General features: G+C 45.3%; 1 protein-coding gene across 5 annotated transcripts in view; it reads left to right on the top strand.

Moving 5' to 3' along the window:
- The window catches only part of CSNK1G1 (casein kinase 1 gamma 1), a 107941-nt gene that overhangs the window by 31419 nt on the left and 52217 nt on the right, over nt 1–24305 (top strand). For all 5 annotated transcript variants that reach the window (XR_003993302.1, XM_030498353.1, XM_030498350.1 and 2 more), the window contains exons 3-5: nt 9826–10241; nt 18219–18259; nt 23067–23136. Coding sequence is in view for 4 of the 5 variants with exons in the window: in XM_030498353.1 (XP_030354213.1) it covers nt 10064–10241; nt 18219–18259; nt 23067–23136 (289 nt within the window). In the remaining variant the exon portion in view is untranslated. The remainder of the gene's footprint in view (nt 1–9825; nt 10242–18218; nt 18260–23066; nt 23137–24305) is intronic.

Genomic DNA, 24305 nt, shown 5'->3' with positions numbered 1-24305 from the left:
GCTACCTTGTGCTCTTCAACCTCTGCATGTGGTCACAAGGTTTGTCACCACTGTTTGCCTCCAAATAAACAGCACATTAAAGGCTGGGTGAGATTTCTCTCTGTATATAGGTCTCCGGTACATAGTTCCTCTTTGAGACATAGTTCAGTTGCAAGCAAAATATGTAGGTAATGTCAGTTGAATTCCTGCTAAACATCTAATTATATGAGTGATGGCATGGGCTGATCTTCTGTCCCATGCCTGCCAGAAAAGGCAGTATCCTCAAGTAAGGAGGAGGTGAAGTTCAGGCATTAAAATGAAAACATATGTACATTAAATCATTAAGTATCAAGTTTTCTTGTGTTTTCTCTTAATACACTACTCGTCTCTCCTTTTGGCATCACCATTATTATCTATGTTTTGGTAAAAGATGCTGATGTTCCTGCTCACCATCTCTTGCATCACTGCATTTCCATTTCATTAACCAGCTCTTACGAGGAGTTTCTGGTGATGAGCAACCTGGAGACAGGGGCCAAGTCTGTTGGGCAATGTCGAGAGTCTGAGGGATGGATCGCGTGGACTTGGCAGGGTTGTCTGCTTCCCTGTTTTCTATGGGGCCTTTGGGCTTTGCCGGCGAGTCCAGGTCTTAAAGTTTAGCTACAGAGGCTGTGCAGCGTATACTTGTGACTTTTACCCACCTTACACTGTTCTTGGTCATGTTGCATTCTCATAGGCTTCCTTTCTGTCTTCTCTTCATGCGAGGTGGTGCGATGGTGAAGAACAACTTCCTCAGTTTCAATGATGCTGAATGCAACCCCACAGTGGGATGTGGGTGCACATAGTCTCTTACAGCCAAATTTGCTTAGGCCCATTGCTGGTGTTCATCCCTGGAGGACATATCTAAGCTGGGGTGAATCTTGCCTGATTTATGGTGTGTGTTGGCTCTTAGTGCCTAAACCCTTGCACTGACTTGGGTGATTTAATAAAGCTCCTTTCTGAAGCCACCTACTTCTGATGCACCTTCAGAACTTCATTCCTGATGTGTGGAAGTGGTGTTTTCTCTAAGGCTTTGCTGCTTTGTGTAATGTACACTGAGAGCACCCTTACACCTGTACTTAGCATGCAGTGCTGTGAGAAGCTGGAGTAGTTTACCTCTGTCTCCTGAGGTGCAAATGCTCAGCAGCATTAACATGATGTGTTACACTGACAAGACACAGCATGTGCTCTTCCCTGTCTGGCAGTCTTTTTATCTTTGCAGCTGTGTAGAATAATAGAATGGTTTGGAAAGGACCTTAAGATCATCTAGTTACAACGCCCTGCCATGGGCAGGGACACCTCACTCTAGATCATGTCATCCAAGGCTCTGTCCAGCCTGGCCTTGAACACTGCCAGGGATGGGGCAGCCACAGCTTCTCTGGGCACCCTGTGCCAGCGCCTCAGCACCCTCACAGGGAAGAACTTCTTCCTTATATCTAACCTGTACTTCCCCTGTTTAAGTTTAAACCCATCACCCCTTGTACTATAGATGTACTGGGCATCTTTCTATCTGTGCGCTGGTTAATACCAAGTGCTGGGTGCACTACTGCTCCAGACCGCCAGCGAGCATCATCTCAGGTCTCTACTCAACCTGGCTACAGAGGCTGAAATCCTGAATCTGGCCAGTAGCATCTGAAACTTATTTTAGGAGCTGATGTAAGCCTTGGCAGAGGTTTGGTGTCCCAATCTGCAGGAACCAATTTGCTTGTTTGTCCTTGCTTTTTGAGGTGCCTTGGGTATAGGTGGGACAGAGGAGAGGCAACCTGCTCCTACCAGGCAGCTGCAAGCCACTCCTGGGGACCTGAAGCTCTTCTCGAGTTGGGGTACAAAGAGCCTGCATCTGAATCCCACTTCATTGCTGCTTTGTAATGACGCTTTTTATTGATGCTGGGTGGCACTCGACATGAATGTGGTCTTCCACAGGGGAAACACGTACCTGATAGGTGCTTGTGCTCATCTTCACGCATGGCCAAATGCTTCTCAGCACCTCTTTGAATTACTCATCTACACCTGGGTTTTACTAACACAGCTTCTACCTACCCCTGGCTATCAGGGGGTCTTCAGTCTTCTTTGGCCGTGTCTCCTCAAGTTCACAAGGAATTTTCTTCTAGTACGAGGCTCTTCCCCGCCCCACACGCACACACCATGAAAGCTGTGTTGGCTCTGAAATTGATACTTGCATTCCTTTCTGAAAGCAGAAGAAAGCCCTTCATGGTTTGGATGCTGCAAAGGGTTTTTTTCTTGTGTTTAACTGCCAAATCTACCAGTCTTTTCAAGCTCCCTGAGCCTGTCTGCAATTCATCCTCCAGGCTGCTTTTCCTTGCCAGGCAGTGCACAATTAAAACAGTCGTAGATTATTGAGGTGCATCTGTGTTAAATCATGCTATAAATCTGCAAAAGTGGTGTTGCAGCCGGTGACCCAAGCTTGCTCCAAGGCCCGAGCCACAGTGGTGGTTGTCTTGTTGAGAATTTTGCTCATCATTGACACCGGTAACTGCAAACTACATCCATCAACCACCATGGATACACCTGAATCTACCTGATGTGAGTTATTCCTTGAAGATGCATGTGGCTGTCTAAAAGTCATCTCGTCTCTGGTAGGCTTTGCCCCTTTCTTCTTCACATCCATTGCCTGAAAGGAAGGGGATGGTGTAGGTATATCTGCAGCTTGTTTTTTGGTGTGAAGCAACCTAGTATTTTAAGGTGAAAAAATATAGGTGTATGTGATGCCTGGATATCAGAGAAGAGAACGTCTGCAGGGTTCTCATCCTGCCTCAGGGCTGTTGTAGACCCTTTGCTACTGCCAGGTTTTTTCTCTGTAGCACCCTCATAAATCTCTATTTCTGCTGGAATCTGATCTTACACAGCCATACGCAGCCTGTTTTGCAAGCAAAGATGCTATCCTGAATGTCAGGCTTTTTGCCAATCTTTGAGAAGCCTTTAGAAGACAGGATTTGGAAGCGGGGGTCGGTTATTGTGCTATCAAGAGGCAGATCTCACAACCCTCGTGCAGTGGGACGGTTCCCTCCTGGGCCGCCGCGGATGCGGTGTGGGGCTGGTGCTGCACAGGCAGCTGCGTGTGTGGGCTGCACACCTGCATCCTTCCGAGGGGCTTGGCCAGGGTTTGTGCTGCTGACTCCTGCAGCGAGCCTCACGAGATCGAGGGGAGCTCATCTGGCAGTTGCTCTTTTCTGAGCCCAAAAAATAACCTAAAATATGCAGAGCTCAGGTTTCATTAGGGGATTTTTTTCATTTTATTCCAGTGTTCATTATGTGTTCCAGCATAATCCAACTCTTCATAAATAGCACCAACCCTCTTTTCTGATGGGTTGTGGTCTGTAGTACTTTGCTACAGGAACAGGGTGCCCAGAGAAGCTGTGGCCACCCCATCCCTGGCAGTGTTCAAGACCAGGTGGGACAGAGCCTTGGGTGACATGGTTTAGTGTGAGGCATCCCTGACCATGGCAGGGGGTTGGAACTAGATAATCTTAGGTCTTTTCCAACCCAAACCATTTAATGATACATAAGAATATGCATGCATGGCTGCTGGCATATGTTGGGCTTAAACTCGAATGGGGAAGAGAAGTCAATGAGTCTAGCTTGCATCACACAAACCATTTCCCTGGAAAATGGTCTTTTCTTTGGCTCTCTTCATGTGGAAGAGCTAAATTATGACCCAAATTGCTTTTTTCCCCTCCCTTGCATTCGTGGCTTTCGAGCTGAGCTTTTGTAGAGCATATTGAGAGCAAAGTTCAGGAATGAACTTGGGTGCTTGGATCACTCTTGGTGAAACGATCAACCAAGACTCATTTGGAAAAGTAACTTGCCAACATATTTAGTTGAGGATTATACAATTAATGTGTTTCAGCACGTTCACAAGGTCTTCGAGGAAAAGGCTTCATGGAAGTTCACTTCCCTAGGATGGAAATTGGTGTGAGTTCATTTGGGTTCATCCCTTTCTGTAAAAACTGTAATTGTTGGATGCCAACTCGACAGTCCTGTGCATTCATGAGTAGTGAATGAGTGTAGTGATCTGCAGTTGTCCATCCTTCTCCCTTCCCAGCAATTTAGACTTAAATACTGTTTGTAAGCCTCATCTCGTAAGGCGTTTTTTCCTGAACAAAACTAACTCTACAAGCTGAAGATTAAATTGTTGGGTCAAATGATTCAACAGAAGCCACTTGTGATGTTTAAAAGGCTTCTATAGCCTTCAAAGTTGGAAAGAATCTCCAAGTGTGGGACATCTGACATGACGTGCGCCTGCTTGCGTAGCCTGCAGCCAGCTTTGTCAGTGCTGTTACCACCTTTAATCTGCAACAGAGAATTTTGACCTCCTTTTTCAGTTTTTCTGTTGCTTTTCACAACGTGTAGGACACTGAAACCAGGTCAGTCTAGTGCTGTTTGGGAAAGCACAGATAAAATGCCAGTCTCCTCTGGTGGAAGTACTGCTGGGATACAGGCAGGGAGTTGAAGTACACTCCCATAGTAGGAGGCTTACTGAGGGAGTAGTAGAAGACCCTCTAGGAAACCAGAAAGATCTTGAGTTGGAGAGAAAAAGACAAAAGGAAGTATATTTCTCATGGCTGAGTGGAGGCAGCATTCAGCCTCTGCATCCTCTCTTTCCGCTAGTGGGTATAAGTAGCCAAGCACCAGAGCAGGTCCTCTTCCAAGTCAGACCAAGATAGGATATTTGGTTATCTGTTGATTTTTCACCCTTAAGAATAGGGTAGAGCTCATAACTCTGTTATGTTCTCATTAGTAGGACAGCAACTTTGCCGGGAGTGAGTAATGGGGTGGCTTTGGAAAAAAACTTTTTTGTTGGACCCAGTTGGAAGGTAGCGTTGGGCAGTATCAGGACAAGAAGTGGAACATCATGGGAGGGAAGCGATAAGCCGGTGAAGGCATAAAGGAGTCTGAAGCCCATGGAGATGTGTGTTCACACAGAAGAGAGCAAAGCTGTGAGAGGTTTACTAATTGTGGTTTAATATAGGGAGAGCATTGACGTCTAGGAAGCTGTTAGTGCATGCAGTAAAGCAGAGGCCACAAAGCCAGCTTGTTCCTCTAAACTTAAGCATGTAAGCTAATAAAATGCGTTGGCAGGTGCTGAGAACGTGAGTGAACACATCATATCTGCCCTGGTTTCAAAATGCTCCTCATTACCTGTATCCTGCCTGCTCTGCCTTTTCCAGAGGGCAAACTGTTTGTCCCCATCTGTGGCAAAGCACAGTTTTCTACTGCTGAAGGCTCTGCTTTTTACACGGCATGAGGGTGGAAGCTGGTGATCTCATAACCGTATGTTTATAACGTGTCAGTTGGGAACTCTGGAGGATTCTGTAGTCTTTGAAGTCACGTGGGAAGTAGCAGATCTTGTCTGGAAAGCACACTCCAGATCAAGAGTCTTACAAAAAGTGTACAGAAGCACGTGGGGTGGATGTTGGAAAATCCAGGGAGAGGGCATGTGCCTTGTCCTAAAGCAATGATCGTGGAGCTGCTTTGAGAAACGGAGTTCCTGTTTCTGTAGAGAGCGGGATGAGATCACCCATCCCAACAGAAAATGGGGCTTTCTTGTAGGTCTCTTCTTAAAAGAAGGAAAAAGGAATGTAGGGCTGAACTACTTCTGCTTGTGAGGGTGTTGATCCATGCATCAAACATTTGCAGTTTGATTTCTAGCATGTATTGCCTCCTTCATGAATCAAAACCGCACACAGGCCTGGATCAGGTCTCCTTGAATGAAACTGGATTAATTTCCAGTTTCAGTTTGGACAGATTTTCTGAAATTGTGCCACAACCCAGGATTTTGACAGCTCTTGTTCTTACCTTGGAAAGGTCTCCAGAGTATCTCAAGTAGGTCAAAGATTTCCAGTGCAAGGGAAGCAAGCTTTTTCTTTGAAGGGTAGGAATAAGCATTGCTTTGGCTTCTTCACACCAGTCTTTTGTTTGCATTGGCCTTTACTGCTGCTGCTTTCAGACTTAAGACTTCATTGAGGAGTCTGGGTGGCTGTGAGCAGTGTCGCTGTGCCATAACGAGTGCTTGGTAAGTGATTAAACCTCCTTCACGCTAGACTCTGCTACTGATCACAGTGTGAATGGCAGCTGCCTTCAACACCACCTAGAAGCTGGTTTGTAGCTCTGGTTCTGTGATTTTACTGATGGAGGTGAGGTCGTGATTTAGATCTTGGGTCCCAAGTGTTCTGAAGTGTGTAGGATACACAGTTGGTTTGGGTTTTTCACTTAGTAATTTCCTTTCAAGCCTGTATCTTTCATTAAACAACTGTGCCCGTGCCTCCAACTATGTTGTAGTGAAATGAATACTGGAATTGGACTGAGTCACTGTTAGGGAAATATCTTCATGCAGCTTTGTTTAAATGGAAGTAACTTTCAGGAGCAATCTTGCTGAGTGGGTGGAAAAGTAGGAAGGAAAATCATTATGAAGAAGTTTCAATCGTGGCAGGAAATAGTCATTCCGAGTAGTCTTTAAATATTAATGCAACTGACTTAAAATTACAGTCTTGTCTTCATTCTTTTGCCACTCCTCTTCCAAAGCCAAGTGCTTTGTTAGTCCTCAAAAGCCATATTTGATGCCATATTTACTACAGCTTGTTTTAGGATGTATGTACAACAGTGAAAGATCTTTGTGCGATTTGGTGTACTGACAGCTGGGACCTGCTCGTAGGGTTGGCCCTAACAAAGGGGTTCTCAAACGCTTGGTTCACTCGTTCATTGCTGATCTGAATTCCTGTTTGTTGGAGGCTTTCAGCAGAGAGAGAGGATGTTGAGTGTTTGCAGAGTGTCAGGCGTGACCTTTCCATCCTTCTCCCTGGAGAGACCTTATACAGATGGGGAACAGGGGAAGAGTGGAGGCTTAGTGGCTTGTAACCATTAACATCTTATTTCACTAGCCAGGAAAGATGTGGTGGAGCTCTGCACTTCATCCACCTGAGAAGAATGGAGTTGCTTGTCCCATCTGAGATGCACTCAGTGACATGGTGCAAGTGTCAAACCAAGCAGTATATTTCTGATGTCAGATCTGAAACTTGGCACGTGAGGCTTGAGCTGACTTCAGACTTTAGTCTGGAGGAAGGGGAAGTTATATTGGGGTTCAGGAGGGCTTGTGCTCACAAGAGGGTTGGAGCCCTTAGAGGAATGATGTCATCGAGCACTGCAGAGCGCCGCCTGCCCTGTGGTCAAGGCCAACTCATATCAGTGGTTTGAAACATGTTGAATGGTGTACCTTTACCTTTTGGTGGCTTTCAGCCCCATTTTATCATAGCTGGTAAAACACTTCTCTATAACAATGCTTGTGCCAGCAGGCAGCCAAACAACTTTGAAAAGATCCTCATCTAGGCATCAGGTTCTGCTGCAAAACCACCTCACTGTGTGGATCCATCTGCTCAGCAGTGCGAAGGCTGGTAGCACTTCATGGCAGGAAGAAGGTTCAACTGCTTCTGGCGTCACACAGGAAGACACTGTAGTGTGTTCTTAACAGTCTGTCTATTCCCAGTCCACCTCATGTTCATCAAGGTGGTTTAAAAACCTTTTCTGGTGGTTTTAGCTTATATTGACTCTTGTGTCTATGCGAACAACTTTGAGAAGCAGCACTAGTTCACCCCCCAAAAAACAAACGCTGCAGCTGGAAGTCTGTTGGGATGTCTATGGTGAAAAACCAGTTCATCCTGTTTGCCTGTAATGGATGCTTCCTGCTTATCCATATTCAGTTCTAAGTATTAAATCTCGAATTAAGTTGAGGGACAGTTAAAGCTTGGTAATGCTAACTACTGAATTCCTTGTACGTGAATGTCTCCAACTCTGTCTCCAGCTAGGCCATCAAATGGCATTTCACACATTACTTAGTACCATGTTTGGAGCTCGACGCTGCAGTTTTTGGGCCAGTATGGCCAAACTGGTATTACGGACGTGACACACTGGTTCTCAGATGGCCTGATGATTTTCAGACCGCCTGGATTTGCTGCCAATGTGCTGTATGATGTTCTCTGCAGAGATCCACCTTTTTGCAGAGCGACAACAAGAATTCATCCACTTTTCCCTCTAGAGAAGAGGGCTGCTGAGTCACGGGCTTGACGACATGTCCTGTGGGCTGTAACCTGTGCAACCTGAGCTGGGTTCTAAGCGTTGGTATGAACTGTTGAAGTTGGGTGGGGTTGTGGGATTGTGTCGTGTGAAGCATCCATTCACATATATGGATGTTTCTTTATGCTATTATTAGTTTCTCAAGTTCTTCCTAATACACACATCATCCTTCCCGTGAAGATGGAGTCTGATAGAGTCCTGCAAACTCTCTGGCTGATGTAGAAGCCTGCAATAATATATGAACAAAAGCAGTGAAAAATAATTGTGAAGTGGTGTTAAAGTTGTGCATTCTGGGCTGGTTCAGCTTGGAGAGGAGAAGGCACCAGGGAGACCTCAGAGCAGCTCCCAGTGCCTAAAGGGGCTACAAGAAACCTAGAGAGGGGATTTGGACAAGGGCCTGTAGGGACAGGACAAGGGGGAATGGCTTTAACCTGCCAGAGGGGAGATTGAGATGAGCTCTGAGGCAGAAACTCTTCCCTGTGAGGGTGCTGAGGCGCTGGCACAGACTTTTCCCAGAGAAGCTGTGGCTGCCCCATCCCTGGCAGTGTTCAAGGCCAGGTTGGACACAGGGGCTTGGAGCAACCTGCTCTAGTGGAAGGTGTCCCTGCCCGGGGCAGGGGTTGGGACTGGTTGAGCCTTAAGGTCCCTTCAACCCAAACCATCCTGTGATTCTTTGTCCTTGGAGAGGTCTCATGGTGAGATGTCAATTTGCCCTGTGCTCCCTGGACTGCACATGTGGAGCAGGAGCCAGGAGGGTCTGTACAGCTCCCGCCTGTCTCTTTTGGGATGGTCCATGGGCACAGGGGAACCGCTTGGCCTGTATGGGTTGAGAAGCATCTATTTCTTGTCCTCTTTTGACAGAGTTAGCAGACTGATGCTTGTGAGATGCACCAGTGCACTGTCTGGAGTTGTCCAGGGTTGCCTGCCATTGGTTATGGTGGTGACAAGTTTGGACATGCAGGAGGAAGGTGCACTTCAGTTTCTGTGGGAGAACGGTACGGCTTTCATTTGCCAGTCATCAGTGCAGGCTGCTGGAGAAGATCTTGGCCCTTGAGTCCCTCACCCAATTCCATTAGAAGGTCTATTTTTCCAAAGCTTCGTTTTCTTTGGGAAGTAAATCACGTTGGTAAAATGAACTGTGTGTTGATACAACTATCAGGAAATTTCTAGTTCTTTAAAAATAATAAATCTTGCCTTGGCTACTACTTTTGGTCACTTCTGTAAGACAGCGGTTTCAATCAGCAGCTATATCTGAGGTCAACTTTAAAAGACGGAAAATGAAGGAGAATTTGACTTCCAAAGCACTTCAGTATTTTCTCCTCTTGGTACTGTTCATTTCCCACTTCTTTTTTTGTCTGGCTTTTGTGTGATACTTTAATAAATGCATGAAGTGAGAAGAAAAGAGACTACACTCCACAGCTGCTTTAAAGCTGGGATGCGATCTTGCATTTTCCACCTGGCGTGCTGGTGTAATTGAAATTGCCTTTGTTAGTGTGTGTGGTGTGAGTCCTGATAACTCCAGTAGCAGGCAGTAGATGGGCAACATTTGTCTCAGTCACTTTAGGGATTTTTATCAGAAAATTAAGGAAATGGTGGAGTTTCCATGTAGACCTGAATTTCCTAGAGGCCAGGAACATTCTGGAGTTGGCCTCGGTTTGTGTTTCTTGCTGGGTAGTTTAAAATAATGATTTTTACTTCATATATCCTTTTTCTTTTCCCCAGGTAAGAAACCAAAAGCAACCTGCCTTTATTGAGTTCTCAAGAACATAATTGACCCCTTGGTACATTATCAAGATGCATTAAGGAACTGGATACAGTGCCAAAAGAACTCCATGCGTTTCCATGACTCTCTTGAACCCTGAGTCAGATACTTTTGGATATATATTTCTGTTCTAAGGAGAAGAGTGTGTATTCCAACTCCTTTCTGCCAGCTTGCTGGCAGAGAGATTTCACTAAGATCATGGACCATCCTAATAGGGAAAAGGATGAAAGGCAGCGGACGACGAAAGGAATGCCGGGAAGGAGTGGGCACGGTTCTCGACCAAGCTCATCGGCATCTTCTGGCGTTCTGATGGTGGGACCCAACTTCAGAGTGGGCAAGAAGATTGGGTGTGGGAACTTTGGAGAGCTCAGACTAGGTAAGAAGTAACCGTTTCAGTCACCTGCGTTCTGCAGGTTAGCATTTCACCACTGGAATATAAATACATCAAAACTTACCCTGGCTTGAGAAATGTGTGTGCTTGTCTTGTTTCCCAAGTGTTGAGCTGCCTTACCCGAAGCTTCTGACTCAGAAGATGTAACTGTTAGCATTATTTTTATTTGCATAAAGTCAAAGTGAATACACTGGAGAGGCCAAAGATGCAAATTTTGAACAATCCCAACAATGAAGACTGTTCTCAGCGCTGAATGTCTTGCCTAAGGTGAACAAAAATCTTCTTAACTGCCTGGATTGCTAAATCTTGCGCTTAATGTCCTGTTCATAAGCTGTGGCACTCGATTAAAGTAATGGGTGAGACTCTTTCCCAGCACTCAGCCACATCTTCTCTATTCCACGTCCTTCACTAACCTCTGTGCTCTACTTTCAGCCCCATCACCTGCTCCCTGACTTGTTCCATGTGTTTGAGGTGCTGACCAGCCGTCTGGCTGCTGAACCGGCCCCACAGCCCAGCGTGGGCCATTGGTCTTCCAAACCACATGTCTTGGAGCTGGTCACCCACAGATGGTCACGCTAATGCATCGTTTGTTTAGGATGGCTTAAGAGCAACGCAGTGTGTTGGGCTCTTCAGTCATCCTAAACAAATGATTGCTGTGTTTGAAATGAGGTGGGGGAAGCAGCCACTGGTAATTGCATGTCCCTGAGCTCCCAGTATGTGGTTTTGGGGTAGTTGCTGTAGATCAGAGCAGCACTTTGTGATGGTCTTGATCCTGACCTAAAATGGTTGTATTTCTCCTCTTCTGCTGAGTAATTTGTATTGCTGAAAATGGGTTCACTGACACAAACACTGTTTTCCCAAAACTTCATACTTACTCAGAACTGAAATTAAAATCATTTGTGCATCAGGTACAAATAAATAAATCAGTCAGGGAATTGCTTCTGGTAACCAAAGGGTTATAACACGTAACTACTGTTACTATCTTGGTAGATTCCTGTGAGAATCTACGTAATCTTAGATTAATCCATGTAGTCTTTCATTCTAAGGTTTGGTTATTGCATCTATACGATATGCCACTTCCCCACGGCCTGAAGATTAACCAGCTTGGGTGTGATCTGCCTCAGTAAAGGGGCAGTTTGGTTTCAGCATTACCTCAGAGATGTTTTATTGATTTGCAAGAGCAGAGATAATGCTCCAAAGGTGGAGAGAAACCAAGGGCAAGGACAAAACCTCCCACCTGCATGAACATGAGCATGATTGGCAGCTGAAGATAAGCTTGGATCCTGACAGTGACATGACATGAATAGCTGTATTGCGTTTTCAAAGCCTCCCCCAAGAGCAAACGTCACGCTAGCAGGATCCCCATGGAGATGTGGAATTGCTTTGTAACCCAAGCTCTGCTCTGAGGTTCAGTGGCTGTCGTGGATCTCTCCAGGTATATGGCTCTTGCATTTATTCAGCTGGTGCCCAAATCCTGTTTCCATCATTCTTCTTTGTCACGTTTCTCAACATTTGAGCAGTGTTGTGTCTCTGACTGAGGTTCAGTCTCAACGCATGGGCTGTACAGAAGAGACTTTCAGAATAAAATGTCATTTTACAGAGAAATTCAGTTTTAACTGTGGAAAAAGCAACACCTGATAATCGAGTGGCTCTTTTTCAGTACACTGGTAAATGTTTTGTTACTCCTGGTTAAGTAGCACACTGTATGTGGGCAACAAAGATGATCAGAGGGCTGGAGCATGTCTCATGAAGACAGGCTGAGAGAGCTGGGCTTGTTCAGCCTGGAGAAGAGGAGACTCTGGGGAGACCTTATAACAGTCTTCCAATACCTAAAGGGGGGCCTACAGGAAAGATGGGGAAGGACTTTTTATAAGATCAAAGAGTGACAGGACAAGGGGTAATGGGCTCAAACTTAAACAGGGGAGATTTAGGTAGGATATAAGGAAGTTCTTCCCTGTGAGGGTGCTGAGGCGCTGGCACAGGGTGCCCAGAGAAGCTGTGGCTGCCCCATCCCTGGCAGTGTTCAAGGCCAGGTTGGACACAGGGGCTTGGAGCAACCTGCTCTAGTGGAAGGTGTCCCTGCCCGTGGCAGGGGGTTGGAACTGGATGAGCTTTTAGCTCCCTTCCAACCCAAACCAGTCTGGGATTCTGCGAATGAGCCATAAATAGTGATAACAGCAACTAGGTGTAAGGTCCTTACAGAAACTGTATTACTTTTTTAAACTTTTATTGTTTTATTGCCAGTCACTGCAGCTTTAAGAACTCTTCTTTTCTCAAATACCACCTGTATCTATTGCTCAGATGTGAGGCTAGTTCTCACTGGGGGAAAGGAGAAGCAGTGTGTCTGAAATACGAGCAAACAGGTCTCTGAGAACAGCGTGGTCCTGCAAAGATGAACACATGCCCTCTGCTTTTGGGCTTTTTCTACATCGTTTAGGAGAAGTTAAGCACCAGTGAATGCTTCAGTAACACATGAAGAACAAAGTCTTGTTCTTGTACCACACCAGACAGAGGACTGATTGTTAGGGAGGAGATGGCGTGTATACCTACGGAAGCTGTTTTCTGCCAATACCAAGCTTGCTGCTGAGGGTTGTTCTTTCTTGCTGCACATACAGATAGCCCTGGGGATATCACTTTTTGGAAGCACGTGGGAGCAGCACAGTTGGATTCCAGCCCACAGAGGAGCTGGAATGGGAGGATGAACGCAAAACTCAGCTTCTGGCCCAGAGTAATAAGATGAAACGGGGCTAATTGAGTGCTGGTTCTTCAGACAGGCTGCAGATTAGGTGGTCTGTAAGAGCTCTGCTGTCCGAAGCGGCCCAACCTGCTAGCAGGGGCCCTTGCTTGCTGTCGCTGAGCTCTGTGCGCTTGACAGAGTTTCATTGCCTTTGTGCAGCACCAAGCCCTGTTCTGCAGCTCCTGGTTATCTGCCAAGTCAGTTCTTGTGCTGCTGTGGGAGTCGGAGCACACCTGAAGTTTTATAGCGTGACATTTGTGCCATTATGAGGTCTTGCATCTCCCTGCCAAGCTGATGGAGAACCAGCATGACGTAAACCAGCCTGGGAAACTGCTCAGTGAGCTGTAGAACTCTGTGATGGCACGAGGTGCTCACTGCACAGGGAAAATGGGATGTACCTGTTAAATCTAGGGCTGTCGTAAGCCATGTCTGTAAACTTCAGTGTAGAAAAGAGATCACCAGCTGAGCTATGAACCTCCTTACACTGACTCACAGACTTACCCCATGGGTATTTCCTATATTTACCTGAAATCCATGAGCCATGTTAGGGAGAAATAAGCCTCTTCAAAAGTCTTACTTTTCCCAGTGGTTGGCACCGCTACTTAGTAAACCTATTAAGTTGTATAAAGCCAGGTTGGAGCAACCTGGTCTAATGGAAGGTGTTCCTGCCTGTGGCAGGGGTTTGGAACTGGATGAGCTTTACGGTTCCTTCAACCCACACCAGTCTGGGATTCTGTGATTTTCATCAAAGTGTGTTTAAGCATCATTTACAAATGATGATTTCAGGTTTTTCCCCTGAGTGGATGGGAAAAATACCACATTGGGAGGGAGGGACCCTGTATGTTGCTTCTATCCTCCCTTGATAGTGCAACAGAGGGATTTTTTTGAGAAGTCTGTGTTTTCATGTGCTATCAAATACGTTGTGTAGTGTGCAGAAGCCACATGTCAGCATGGTTCACGCAGGGCTCTCATGACAATTCAGCACATCTTGGCGGTGAGCAGCAAGCCCCAAACTAGCAAAAAAGCTGCTTATGACCTTGCCAGAGCAGGTCGATCAGATCTTGAAGGTGCCCCCCAAAAGTGAGAACCACTGAGCTGCCTTCCAGGGTGCAGTTTGAAACCAGGAGCTCTGCTTTAAAGCAAGTGAAGCAATAATAAATGAATCAAGATGATAATAGTGCCTGATATTGGGACTGGTTTGGTCTCTGCTTCCCAAATAATTAAATCATCTTGTGAATATTTGACTAGAATATTGTAGATGTGGAGGGAAGGAGTAGATTCTATGTAGGTTCTACACTAGGAGCTGTTATTTGGAGACGCTTGCTACAGAAGGGACAGCAAATCTGGCGCTAATGCAATCAGTGCAAACTCCTGCCTCAGGTGCCTGTGGTTTCTGGTCTCTCTGCAGATACAGTGGTGTCTGGGGTGAGCTCTGCTTGGTCTTTGGGATAAGTAGTTGGATGTTTGCTCCTTTACCCGGCACTGATCTGTCATCAGAGTGTGTTGTCCATGTAGCAAGGAGCTAGAAGTAAGGCTCAAAGCATTTTTTGGTTCCTGTTGCTCACTACAGGCTTGTACTTGTGGCTTTTAACTTTGACCTGTGGGAATAGCACACACAAGAGATTGACCCCTTTGGGCTCCTCTGCTGGGCTGCAGTCTGTACCTGTATTCAACACATCTGACTGCCAGCGCTTGAGAAATCCACCCTGTTAGGTTTCCCACGTGAATGCTGGTGACTTAATGCAGCACTTGTCATATGTATATGTAGTTCATAATTGTCAGTGGAACTACCCAAAACTGAGGTATGAACTTAATCGCTGCTCCATCAAAAGCTTTGCCTGAACTTGAAAGGCTTTTGTTAGCACAGTTATATCATCTCAGCTGGATTACAGATCTTTTGTCTTACTAAGATAAGAGGCAGCTTCTATTCATGGCTTATTTTACTGTGCAGATTCACTTTCTTCTGTGAGTAGCACTGCCTTTACTCTTCCATTTTAATATCGGTGCTGCCTTGTAGAAAGTGGAAGAAGAAACATTACACCTTGGATGGTGTGATAGCAAAACCAAGCAGTAGATCTCAGTCTGGAGCAAGCTGATGCAGAGATTTTAAGAGATTTGCTTTGCTGTCGTAGCTGGCAAAGCAAACATCTCGTGCTGCAGCTTTAGGAAGGGTTTGGGGTTCAGCAGCTGGACCCATTTGCACCCCCCTATGCTCAGAGTCTCCCTATAGTGTGTGCTCTGAAGGGGATGAACTGGAAGATTAGTTCATTTGCCTTTGGCTGCTGGCCTGACGTTTCATGCTGCTGTGTTTTCCTAATCCCAGTTTTTTTAACTGAGGAATTTAATTACCAAAATTATCTTCTGTCTAGCTTTATGAACCAGACCATAATAGACTGGATTATGGCTCCATATATACGGAGGGTGTTGGCAGTGTCCTTCTCTGCCTTGAAATGAGCTTGGAAGAGCCTTATTTTCCCATTATCATGATCCTGTGTTGGCTGGAGAGCACAAGTGTCACCAGAAGGTCTGTGGGTCACTGCTCCTTTGAGGGACATTGAGCCCCAAAACTACCTTGAAATCATGCGTCACCAAGATTGTGATGGAGCTTATGAGATCTGCAGGAGATGGTGTTCCCATGCCTCCCTCCATGGGGTTTTTGCTGTATAAAGCATCTCTCTTGCATATTTGGGCTGGAGCTTCCCTAAGTCTGGCTCAGTGTCCTCAAACTGAGCATCTTGATAGGAGCTCGGTCCCTCTGGAGAGGAGGGGAAGAGGAAGCTCAGTGGGCGAGCTGCAGCTGGAGCTGCTGCTGTGATTCACTGGCTAATACAGGGCACATAATCTCAGTGTGTTTAGGCTGCCTTCCCCTCACGTCCTTGTGCGTTCTCCCCACACCAGCCATCGGGTAGCATCAGGCTGGAGCCCTTATGTGTCTCAAAGGGTGAAACAATTTGTCCCAGCACCTGCTTTTCCACCCATTTGGCCTTTCAGCAGCTTTCCAATGTCTGAGTGTTCTCGACGTGACTGCAAAACCTCCTTTCTACCCTTCCTTTCCGGCCTGGACACAAGAGCTGTTATTCAGCGATCTAAAGAAATCAATTCCCACAGCCCTGTGTTGCAAGGGTTAAGGCTGAAGCTCAGCTTACACATCTGCTTGCATAAAACACTTCCTCCAAGGATATTTAACCTCACATTTGAATGCCTGCCCTGTGTTAAACAACACTGCCAGTTACTGTACCAGATTGAAGCTCTCCATACACCTCCTGACTTCCTGATGGATGTTAAAGCAACCTGCTCAATGTGCACTGCACTGCACTGGGAGTGCCCAATCTGAAATTCAGAGGCCAGAACTACACTGAGCACTACAGTGGGGAAGGTGTCAAAAGAAGTTAAATGCAGAAAATATGAAGCTGTTATAAAGTAGAATAAATTTCCCTGGACATTTCAGGGTTTAAAGATGACTGTCTTCTCTCATGTTCCTAATGGCTTTAGTTTTGTTGAGCCTCCCAGTGCTGTTGTGTTGGATCTGTATGCAAAGGAGGGTGTGATGTGCTTTTTAGTGGTGGTGTGTGGAAAATAAATGTGGAAGAGAGCTGGGCAAAGCTGATGCCATAAATGAGCACTAATAACTTCCAGTGTAGATCGCTACAGTCCCTCAGTGAAAGCCTGACTTGTGCTGTAGTGGTGCTAGCAGGAATTAGCAAAGAAGGTCAGTGTTGCCCTGTATAAAACCATGGGGGCTCTCTGGTGAAGGCTGCTCTCCTCAGAGGATACAGTGGGACTAGAGGAGATAAAAAGGTAGCAGAGATGTCAGGATGACTGTATGACTTCTTATAACACAAGCAGTGGTAGGACAGGGTGGGGGAATGGCTTTAACCTGCCGGAGGGGAGATTGAGATGAGCTCTGAGGCAGAAGCTCTTCCCTGTGAGGGTGCTGAGGCGCTGGCACAGGGTGCCCAGAGAAGCTGTGGCTGCCCCATCCCTGGCAGTGTTCAAGGCCAGGTTGGACACAGGGGCTTGGAGCAACCTGCTCTAGTGGAAGGTGTCCCTGCCCATGGCAGGGGGTTGGAGCTGGATGAGCTCTAAGGTCCCTTCCAACACAAACTAGTCTGTGATTCTGTGATGGGACAGATCGAGTGCAAGAACTGCCTGAGTAATGCTTCCCTAGTGATCTCTCTTCAGGATAGCTTGCTGTCAGTCACGAGCAACATGGAGAAGGTGAGAAGGGAGCAATTGCTCAAATTTCCTAGCAGAAACCTGGAGGACATTGACTGATACAACATCTGGCAGTTTCAGAACACACGGAGGGATGCTTCTTGACACGTGTAGCTGTGCATCTCTGCCACAAATCGCTAAGGAGGCGAAGGGCTTGGTTCAAACAGCAGATGGGTTCCTGGAGGGAAAAATCACCTCCAGCTGCAGCACACACAGGCACCAGCTCCGGCTCAAAGTCATGGAGCCACAATATAACTACAGGAGCTGGGTGTGTGCTTGCCTGGTTGTACTCATCCTATGCTCTTGCCCTTCGTGCTTGCAAGGACTGGTATCGGACTAGACGCTGCTCCGTATTTTAGGGTCCTGAGAACCAGTTTTGTTCTTTGAGTGTGTTTTTTAACATCATTGGTACCATATTGCAACTGAGAGTTGTGTTGGCTTTATAAGATGAGGGTTGCATTTGTGCCACTGGCATACAGAAGGCATTTTACACACCCTGCCTGCCTGTTTGTAGAGGAAGAAATAAAAGCTGTGTGTTGGTACAAAGGTCACTTTCTCTTGCCTCCTTGCAGAAGTTGCTTTGATATGTAGCATGATAAAGCTGGTGAAACTCCTCATACATCACAGGATGAAATTGTTCAGTGTCCAGCAGATGCAAGATATTGCTGAAAGAAATGATGCTTTGACTCTTCATTTTTTGTTCCCCAGACTTTTCTGGCATGATGGAGATAATAAAACCTAATGTGTCTGGGATACCTCCTCCAACGCTTGCATCGAACATAAGTGCTACCATAAAACATGATTACCTTATGCTGAAGGGAAGATAGTGTTTGCCTGCCCTGGTGAACTGCTGCAACTCATTATTTTGAGGCTTACACTTTGCTAAAGGCATGAACATCAGCAGGAAACTGAGAAAAAGCTCTTTGCCATCAGTGACACTCTTTTGCTTTGTGTCTCTACCTGCAAGCATTGAATGTGGAACTGAAAGAATTTTTCTTTTTCCTTTGCAGGTAAAAATCTCTACACCAACGAATATGTAGCGATCAAACTGGTAAGTAAATGTGCAAGTGTTCTTAAGCGACTTGTACTTAATGTTATAAATACAGACAAAAAGCAACTTCCTCACTTTGGGCTTAATGCTGCTCTTACCCTCAGCTAGAATAACTGATTTAAACTGGTTTAAACTGGAGCACTATGTGGAATTCTGGTATCCTCAACATAAGAAGGACATGGAGCTGTTGGAGCAAGTCCAGAGGAGGCCATGAGGATGATCAGGGGATGGAGCATCTCCCATATGGAGACAAGCTGAGACCATTTGGGCTGGGTTCAAACTTAAACAGGGGAAGTTCAGGTTAGATACAAGGCAGAAGTTCTTCCCTGTGAGGGTGCTGAGGCGCTGGCACAGGGTGCCCAGAGAAGCTGTGGCTGCCCCATCCCTGGCAGTGTTCAAGGCCAGGTTGGACAGAGCCTTGGGCGACATGGTCTAGTGTGAGGTGTCCCTGCCCATGGCATAGAACCATGTGGTTCTGTGATTCTAACATAAATTCTTGAGAATGCTAAAAGCGAGGAAAGAATCCATCCTTCCACCTGCTGAGTATTGTTGGTATCTAAGTGGTCTGTAACTGTCTTACACCAGTGAGAACCTTGTTCCTCTTCCCAAGCTGGCAGCCAGGGCCCAGTGAATGGCAGAGGTTGCAGGTTGGCCACCTCTTCCCACTCCCTGGGTTGAGCCTTTCTGTTTGGGACTCTGTTGGTTCTCTGGACCCTTCCCTCTCTCTAGATGGGCTGTTGTTGGAGCGTTTGGTTGGAATTGTGTCACTGTGCAGCCTGCTGCTCCGCGGTTTTGGAGTTGAGCAAGTGGTCCAGGTAAGGAGTCTTCTACTGAAGACTGCTTCAGGGCGTGAAGGCCCTGTGTTCAGCGGTTTGAAGCAGGAGTCTAGGGGATGGGGAAACAGACTTGTAGCTCTTCTGGATTTATAAAATTATAGCCCAGTAGTTTGTGTTTATGCCTGAACTTCTCCTATCTGTAAACCAAGACTTTCATTAGTCTCTTGGGGTTTTCAAAACCTGATGGCTTCAGCTGATGTCCTCTTTTCTCATCCATCTGCTCTTTAATCAGAGGTCCAAACCCTAGAAGCTGAAGTTCAAGTTGTAATGCTATTTAATACTAGCAGCACACACTCCTGTTTGCCCAACCCATGTTCTCTAGCAAAGTGACAGGAGTCATTCAGGTTACAGGAGATCAAGATGGACTTGGTGCATTAATTCTGATCGCGTTCCAGTGCCACAGACTTTATATTTGTAACATTCTTCTTATTTGATGCATAGTAGATGAAACATAATTAGGGCTTTGCAGCAGGGACTTGTTTTCAAGTTTGTTGGCAAATGTCAGAAGATATTCCCTAAAATAAATAAATGAATGCCTGCACTGGAGCTTAGGATGTCCTTGATACAGATCCACATCAGGAAGGAGGACTGCTGCTTGCTCACTTTTTAGGCAGACCTGACAATAGGAAATGCTGTGTACACAGTTGAGGTGTTTTATTGAATAAATAAGGCTTCTAATTTGCTTTCAAAGATAATGCCACAAAGTTATAGCATTGGAAGGCCTAAGGAAGTAATAATACAGGAAAAATACAGCTTTATTAGTCCATAGGATGCTTGTTTCTCTCCAAAGAGCACCTGCAGTGACACCTCCCAGTGACCTGAAACCTTTCAGTCGCCATATGGCAGAACTGAATGACGTGACCTTATTGCTGCCTTAATCTTATAGAATTCTTTCTCTTTCTCCACCCCCCACGAATAGCTGAATGTTAAAGCACTGGAGTGCAACACACTCCAGTTTTCTTTGCCCCGTTGTGGTTAATGCGTAAAAATTTCTGGTCCTTCACGTTTGAAGGACCAGAATTGCCATCCAGTGGCCATCCAGGCATCTGCATACCTGCTTCCTTTTGAGAAGATAAATGAGGGAACAGTAGAAGAAATGGGGGGCTTTGGTCCGTATTCCCCAGAAGTAAGAATTACCGAGCCTCCTCAGCAGCAAATATCCTTCTCTTACATGTGTACTTAACTGTAATTTTCTTTATCATAGAATCACAGGACAGTTTGGTTTGAAAGGGACTTTAAAGACTATCTAGTACTATACCCCTGCCACGGGCAGGGACACCTTCCACTAGAGCAGGTTGCTCCAAGCCCCTGTGTCCAACCTGGCCTTGAACACTGCCAGAGGTGGGGCAGCCACAGCTTCTCTGGGCAACCTGTTCCTTGTAAATTATCCTCAAATAGTGTGTGGAGTAGTGGTGGAGTATCTGCTTTCAGTGTACTTGAAAGCAACGTTTTCTTTTATCTTTATTGTTGGACCAAGTCAAAACTCTACTCCAAGTCCTTCTAGCTGTGTGAGATCATCTTCTGCAACTACAGCCCTGCTGTCTCAGCTATTCCTGCTGCCTGTCATGATGTTAAAGCTAGAAAATGAGAGAGTTGTGTGACTGATGCCAAAAAGCTGATCAGAAAGTGCTGTGAAATTCAGTGCTAATGTCTCATGGTTTCTCGTTGGGGGTGAGGATTGTGCTGGTGGTGGTGAATAGCGCTGGTGGTGTGATTTGTGTGGTGTCACCTGCTCTTCATCTGAACATTATTTGTTCATGTGTGTCTAGTTCATGGAGGAGTTTGTCTTCTGAAATGCCTTATTTACTGGTTTAATCTTTTGAGGGTTTTAATACTGAGTTGCATGTAGTAGGAATATCTTCCAAGCATGAAACCATTAGCATACAGATGCAGCCTGAGTGCAGGTACCAAGTGGCAGCCCTTCATGTTGGTTCAAGCTGTGGATTTTGCACATTAGGCAGTAGCAATTCAGTTATTTTTGCTACAAACACAACATGTGCCAGCAGCCTTAAGCCCTTGGCCTACAGGACAACCATCTGTTCTGGTACGATCTTCTTGGAAGCTGCCATCACTCTGGCAAGCGTCCAGAGCTCTGGCTCCAGCAGCTCCTGATGCAGAAGTGGCTTGGGCTTACTTTACCTCTTTTGTCACGAGGAAACTCACATCCTGATACATTAATCCTTCTACCTTTATCCACATAGTTTATTTGAATAAATAAACTATTCACTGAAAGGCTGAGTTCCTGTTGCCCTAAATCCCTTTGCTGGGCAGGTGTATGTAGACTTTCCCTCAAGTCACCATCAACAATTATCTTAATTTAAATGTGATTTATAGCAAACTTGGTTTTGTGTTGCTTTGTGTTTGCCTTCAGTACAAGTTCAGCTTTGCCTTCAGAATAGTTTTCACCATTGTTTTCTAAGTAGTTGGTCATATTTGACTTCTGAAGCTTTTAAACATCAGAAAGTTGAGAAGCAACTAGGAGCATTTTTTCCCCTTGCTGGCCAATGGAGGGGGTGACTTGAGCTGGTGAAAACCAGCTTGGCTGGAAGTGGAATTGCCTGAATTCCTGTACAAAACCTGTTCTTCCAACTTAAAAAAAATCTATAACATGGAGTTCACACCAAATGTGGACATTAGTCTTCCAGCACAGAGCAGAGGTGAAACAAGACAAAGTAGATAAACTAAAGCCTCCGTGTCTTCCCTTGTGCATGGAAGAGTTACTCCACCGTATCAAAGATGTTGGCTCAAACTCTTGTCTATGTCTAAGAGCAGCCTGCTCTAGTGGAAGGTGTCCCTGCCCGTGGCAGGGGGTTGGAACTGGATGAGCTTTAAGGTCCCTTCCAACACAAACCATCCTGTGATTCTATGAAGATGCTCTTGCTCCAGCTCACAGGGGCAGATGTGAAACATGAAAGGACTTCTTTTGGTCTTAAGCTCTGTTATTTGCAAGCTGTTAGATGGTATGTTCATCAAATAGAGGGCTATTTGGTAGGTTTTTGAAATTCAGACTGATCTTGGTACTGTTGTATGAATTTTATGTAGTTCTGAGCATGGAGCATTTCTTTTCTCAAAAGCAAATAAATAAGCAACATCCAAACAAAAATTGAGGCCAGTATTAACTTCTGCGTCAAAGATGCTGGGCAGTAAGTGAATCCATGTTAGTCTGTCCCAAGTGCACAGTTTTATTGGAAGTGTAATTACTCAAACCTCTTACTTCTCTCCATGTTAACTTTATGTTTTTAGAACCTTCGTAATCTTGTGTGTTAACGCTTTTAGGAATCATAGGCATTAGGTTTTGTGCATAAAGTGCAGATGAGTAACAGTTGAGAAATTTAATGTTTGGGGTGCATTGCAGACTTACCCATTGTCTTCATTCTCTGTATCAAACCAGAATATTCTTGAGTGCTTTGAGATGTTTGACTGACACCTGCTACTGAGGGGGAAGACTTCGTCCTGTGCTTTTTACCAGATAGCTGGCTGCACTGCAGTGCTCGCTGTGAGCAGGGTTGGATGTTTATACAACTGTGGTGTGGCTTAGAACACAGATACATGACTCACGGTTTTACAAAAATATAGGCAGGTGGCCATGAAAAATAATGTGAGCAACCACAGTCCACAAGGTGAACCTGGGACTTGATCTTTTGCAGCCTTGGCTTTCCTCCTACCAACGGCCAGGATCATTCTTCAAGGACCAGGAGCTTTGTTGAATGATTCTTGAATGAGCTTTGTATTAAATGAGGAAGTTATTTCTCCTCCAGAGTGTGAGTCTTGTTGCTTTTTGTTCTCTGCTTATTTAAATGATGTCTAATGATGAGTTCTGTTGATGCTTGCCACCTCTGTTGTTAGACTTCCAGTCTGGGGTGGTTTATGTTGAACCGCGAAGCATTATGTACAGTCACAAATCTTCACGTATAGAACTTTTTTCAGATAAACTGATTTTAACCATTTTTGTTTTTTATTTTCTGCTTTAGGAACCAATAAAATCACGTGCACCACAGCTTCATTTAGAATACAGGTTTTATAAACAACTTGGAAGTGCGGGTAAGTGAACCTTAAGCTTATAGAAAGTTTGCTGTTTCTTCATTAAATCAAACATTACCATCATATTTGATGTGTAACTCTGACTTGAGATTACTGATCTGAGCAGATTCTTTCAGCCTCACACAAGTATTGGAAGAGAATTGGTCAGAATAACATGATGATAATGCTGGGTAATTATGTGGACCTAGAAACTCAAGTTTGTGAGGATCGACTGGTACAGGAAATACCCATCAGAGTGTCTTTGTGAAACACAGGAGCTGTCAATGGGTGGAAAGTTGTTTGTGTATAAAATGACAGACTTTAAAAAGATGTCTTAAAACCTAGGAAATTTTGTAAGAAGTATAGAGCTTTTCTAAGAAAAACCTGAAATACTGTTTTCATTGATATTTACTAAATCATAAGTGTCCATAAGCCCATGGGCTCAGTGTCCTCTGTGTGACCACAGTCTACAGCAGATCTGAGTACAACAGGAGAAGTCCTGGCAAGCTCCCTGATTTCCCTACTACAGAGCTTGAGCTTGCATCTAATTGTGTTTGGATTTTTCTTCCCTGAATATAGGGTTGCTTTTTTAAACCTCTGTAGCCTTCTAGCATATGCTGTTTCCCATGCCAAGGATTTCCACAGCCTTGACTACCCACTGCACGAGGAGGTCTCTCTGTAGCAAAGACCTTCTGTGCTCCTCTGTGCCTTGATCACATACTGACCTTGGGCTTTGGCAAGCTTTCTACATTACTATATTTCTCTTTGCACTTTCTTCTGTTTTTATTTTTCCTGTTTTCCCTGGATGTGCTCACATATTACCAAATACAGAGTTGAACAGAATGAGTGATCTGTCTGCTCTGAGCTCGTGATAAGCAGTGCCTGCGCACTCCTCTTGCATTTTTCCTTTCTGCTTGTTCCATTTAATTCTTCTAACCAGTTCCTATAGTTTTGTGTAGCTCATCCTCTGGAGATTGGGTGCTATTGCACTCTACATTTTGTCACTTCTTTGCTCCTTATAGGGTGCAGAATCTGTGGTGTGGGAACCAAGTAAGTTGTCGCTATTGGAAACACGAAATATTGTTGTTATTGTTTTTTAAGCATAGTTTGTCTACTGTAATAAGGTTCTTTTCTATGTATTTTGTATTCTGGTGCTGTGCACAAAGCCCCTGATGGGTTGATGCTGTCAC

Source organism: Strigops habroptila, chromosome 9, assembly GCF_004027225.2.
Source record: "Strigops habroptila isolate Jane chromosome 9, bStrHab1.2.pri, whole genome shotgun sequence".
Lineage (NCBI taxonomy): Eukaryota > Metazoa > Chordata > Aves > Psittaciformes > Psittacidae > Strigops > Strigops habroptila.
The sequence above is the reverse complement of the archived record's forward strand: the minus strand, read 5'-3'. Positions and strand labels throughout refer to the sequence as shown.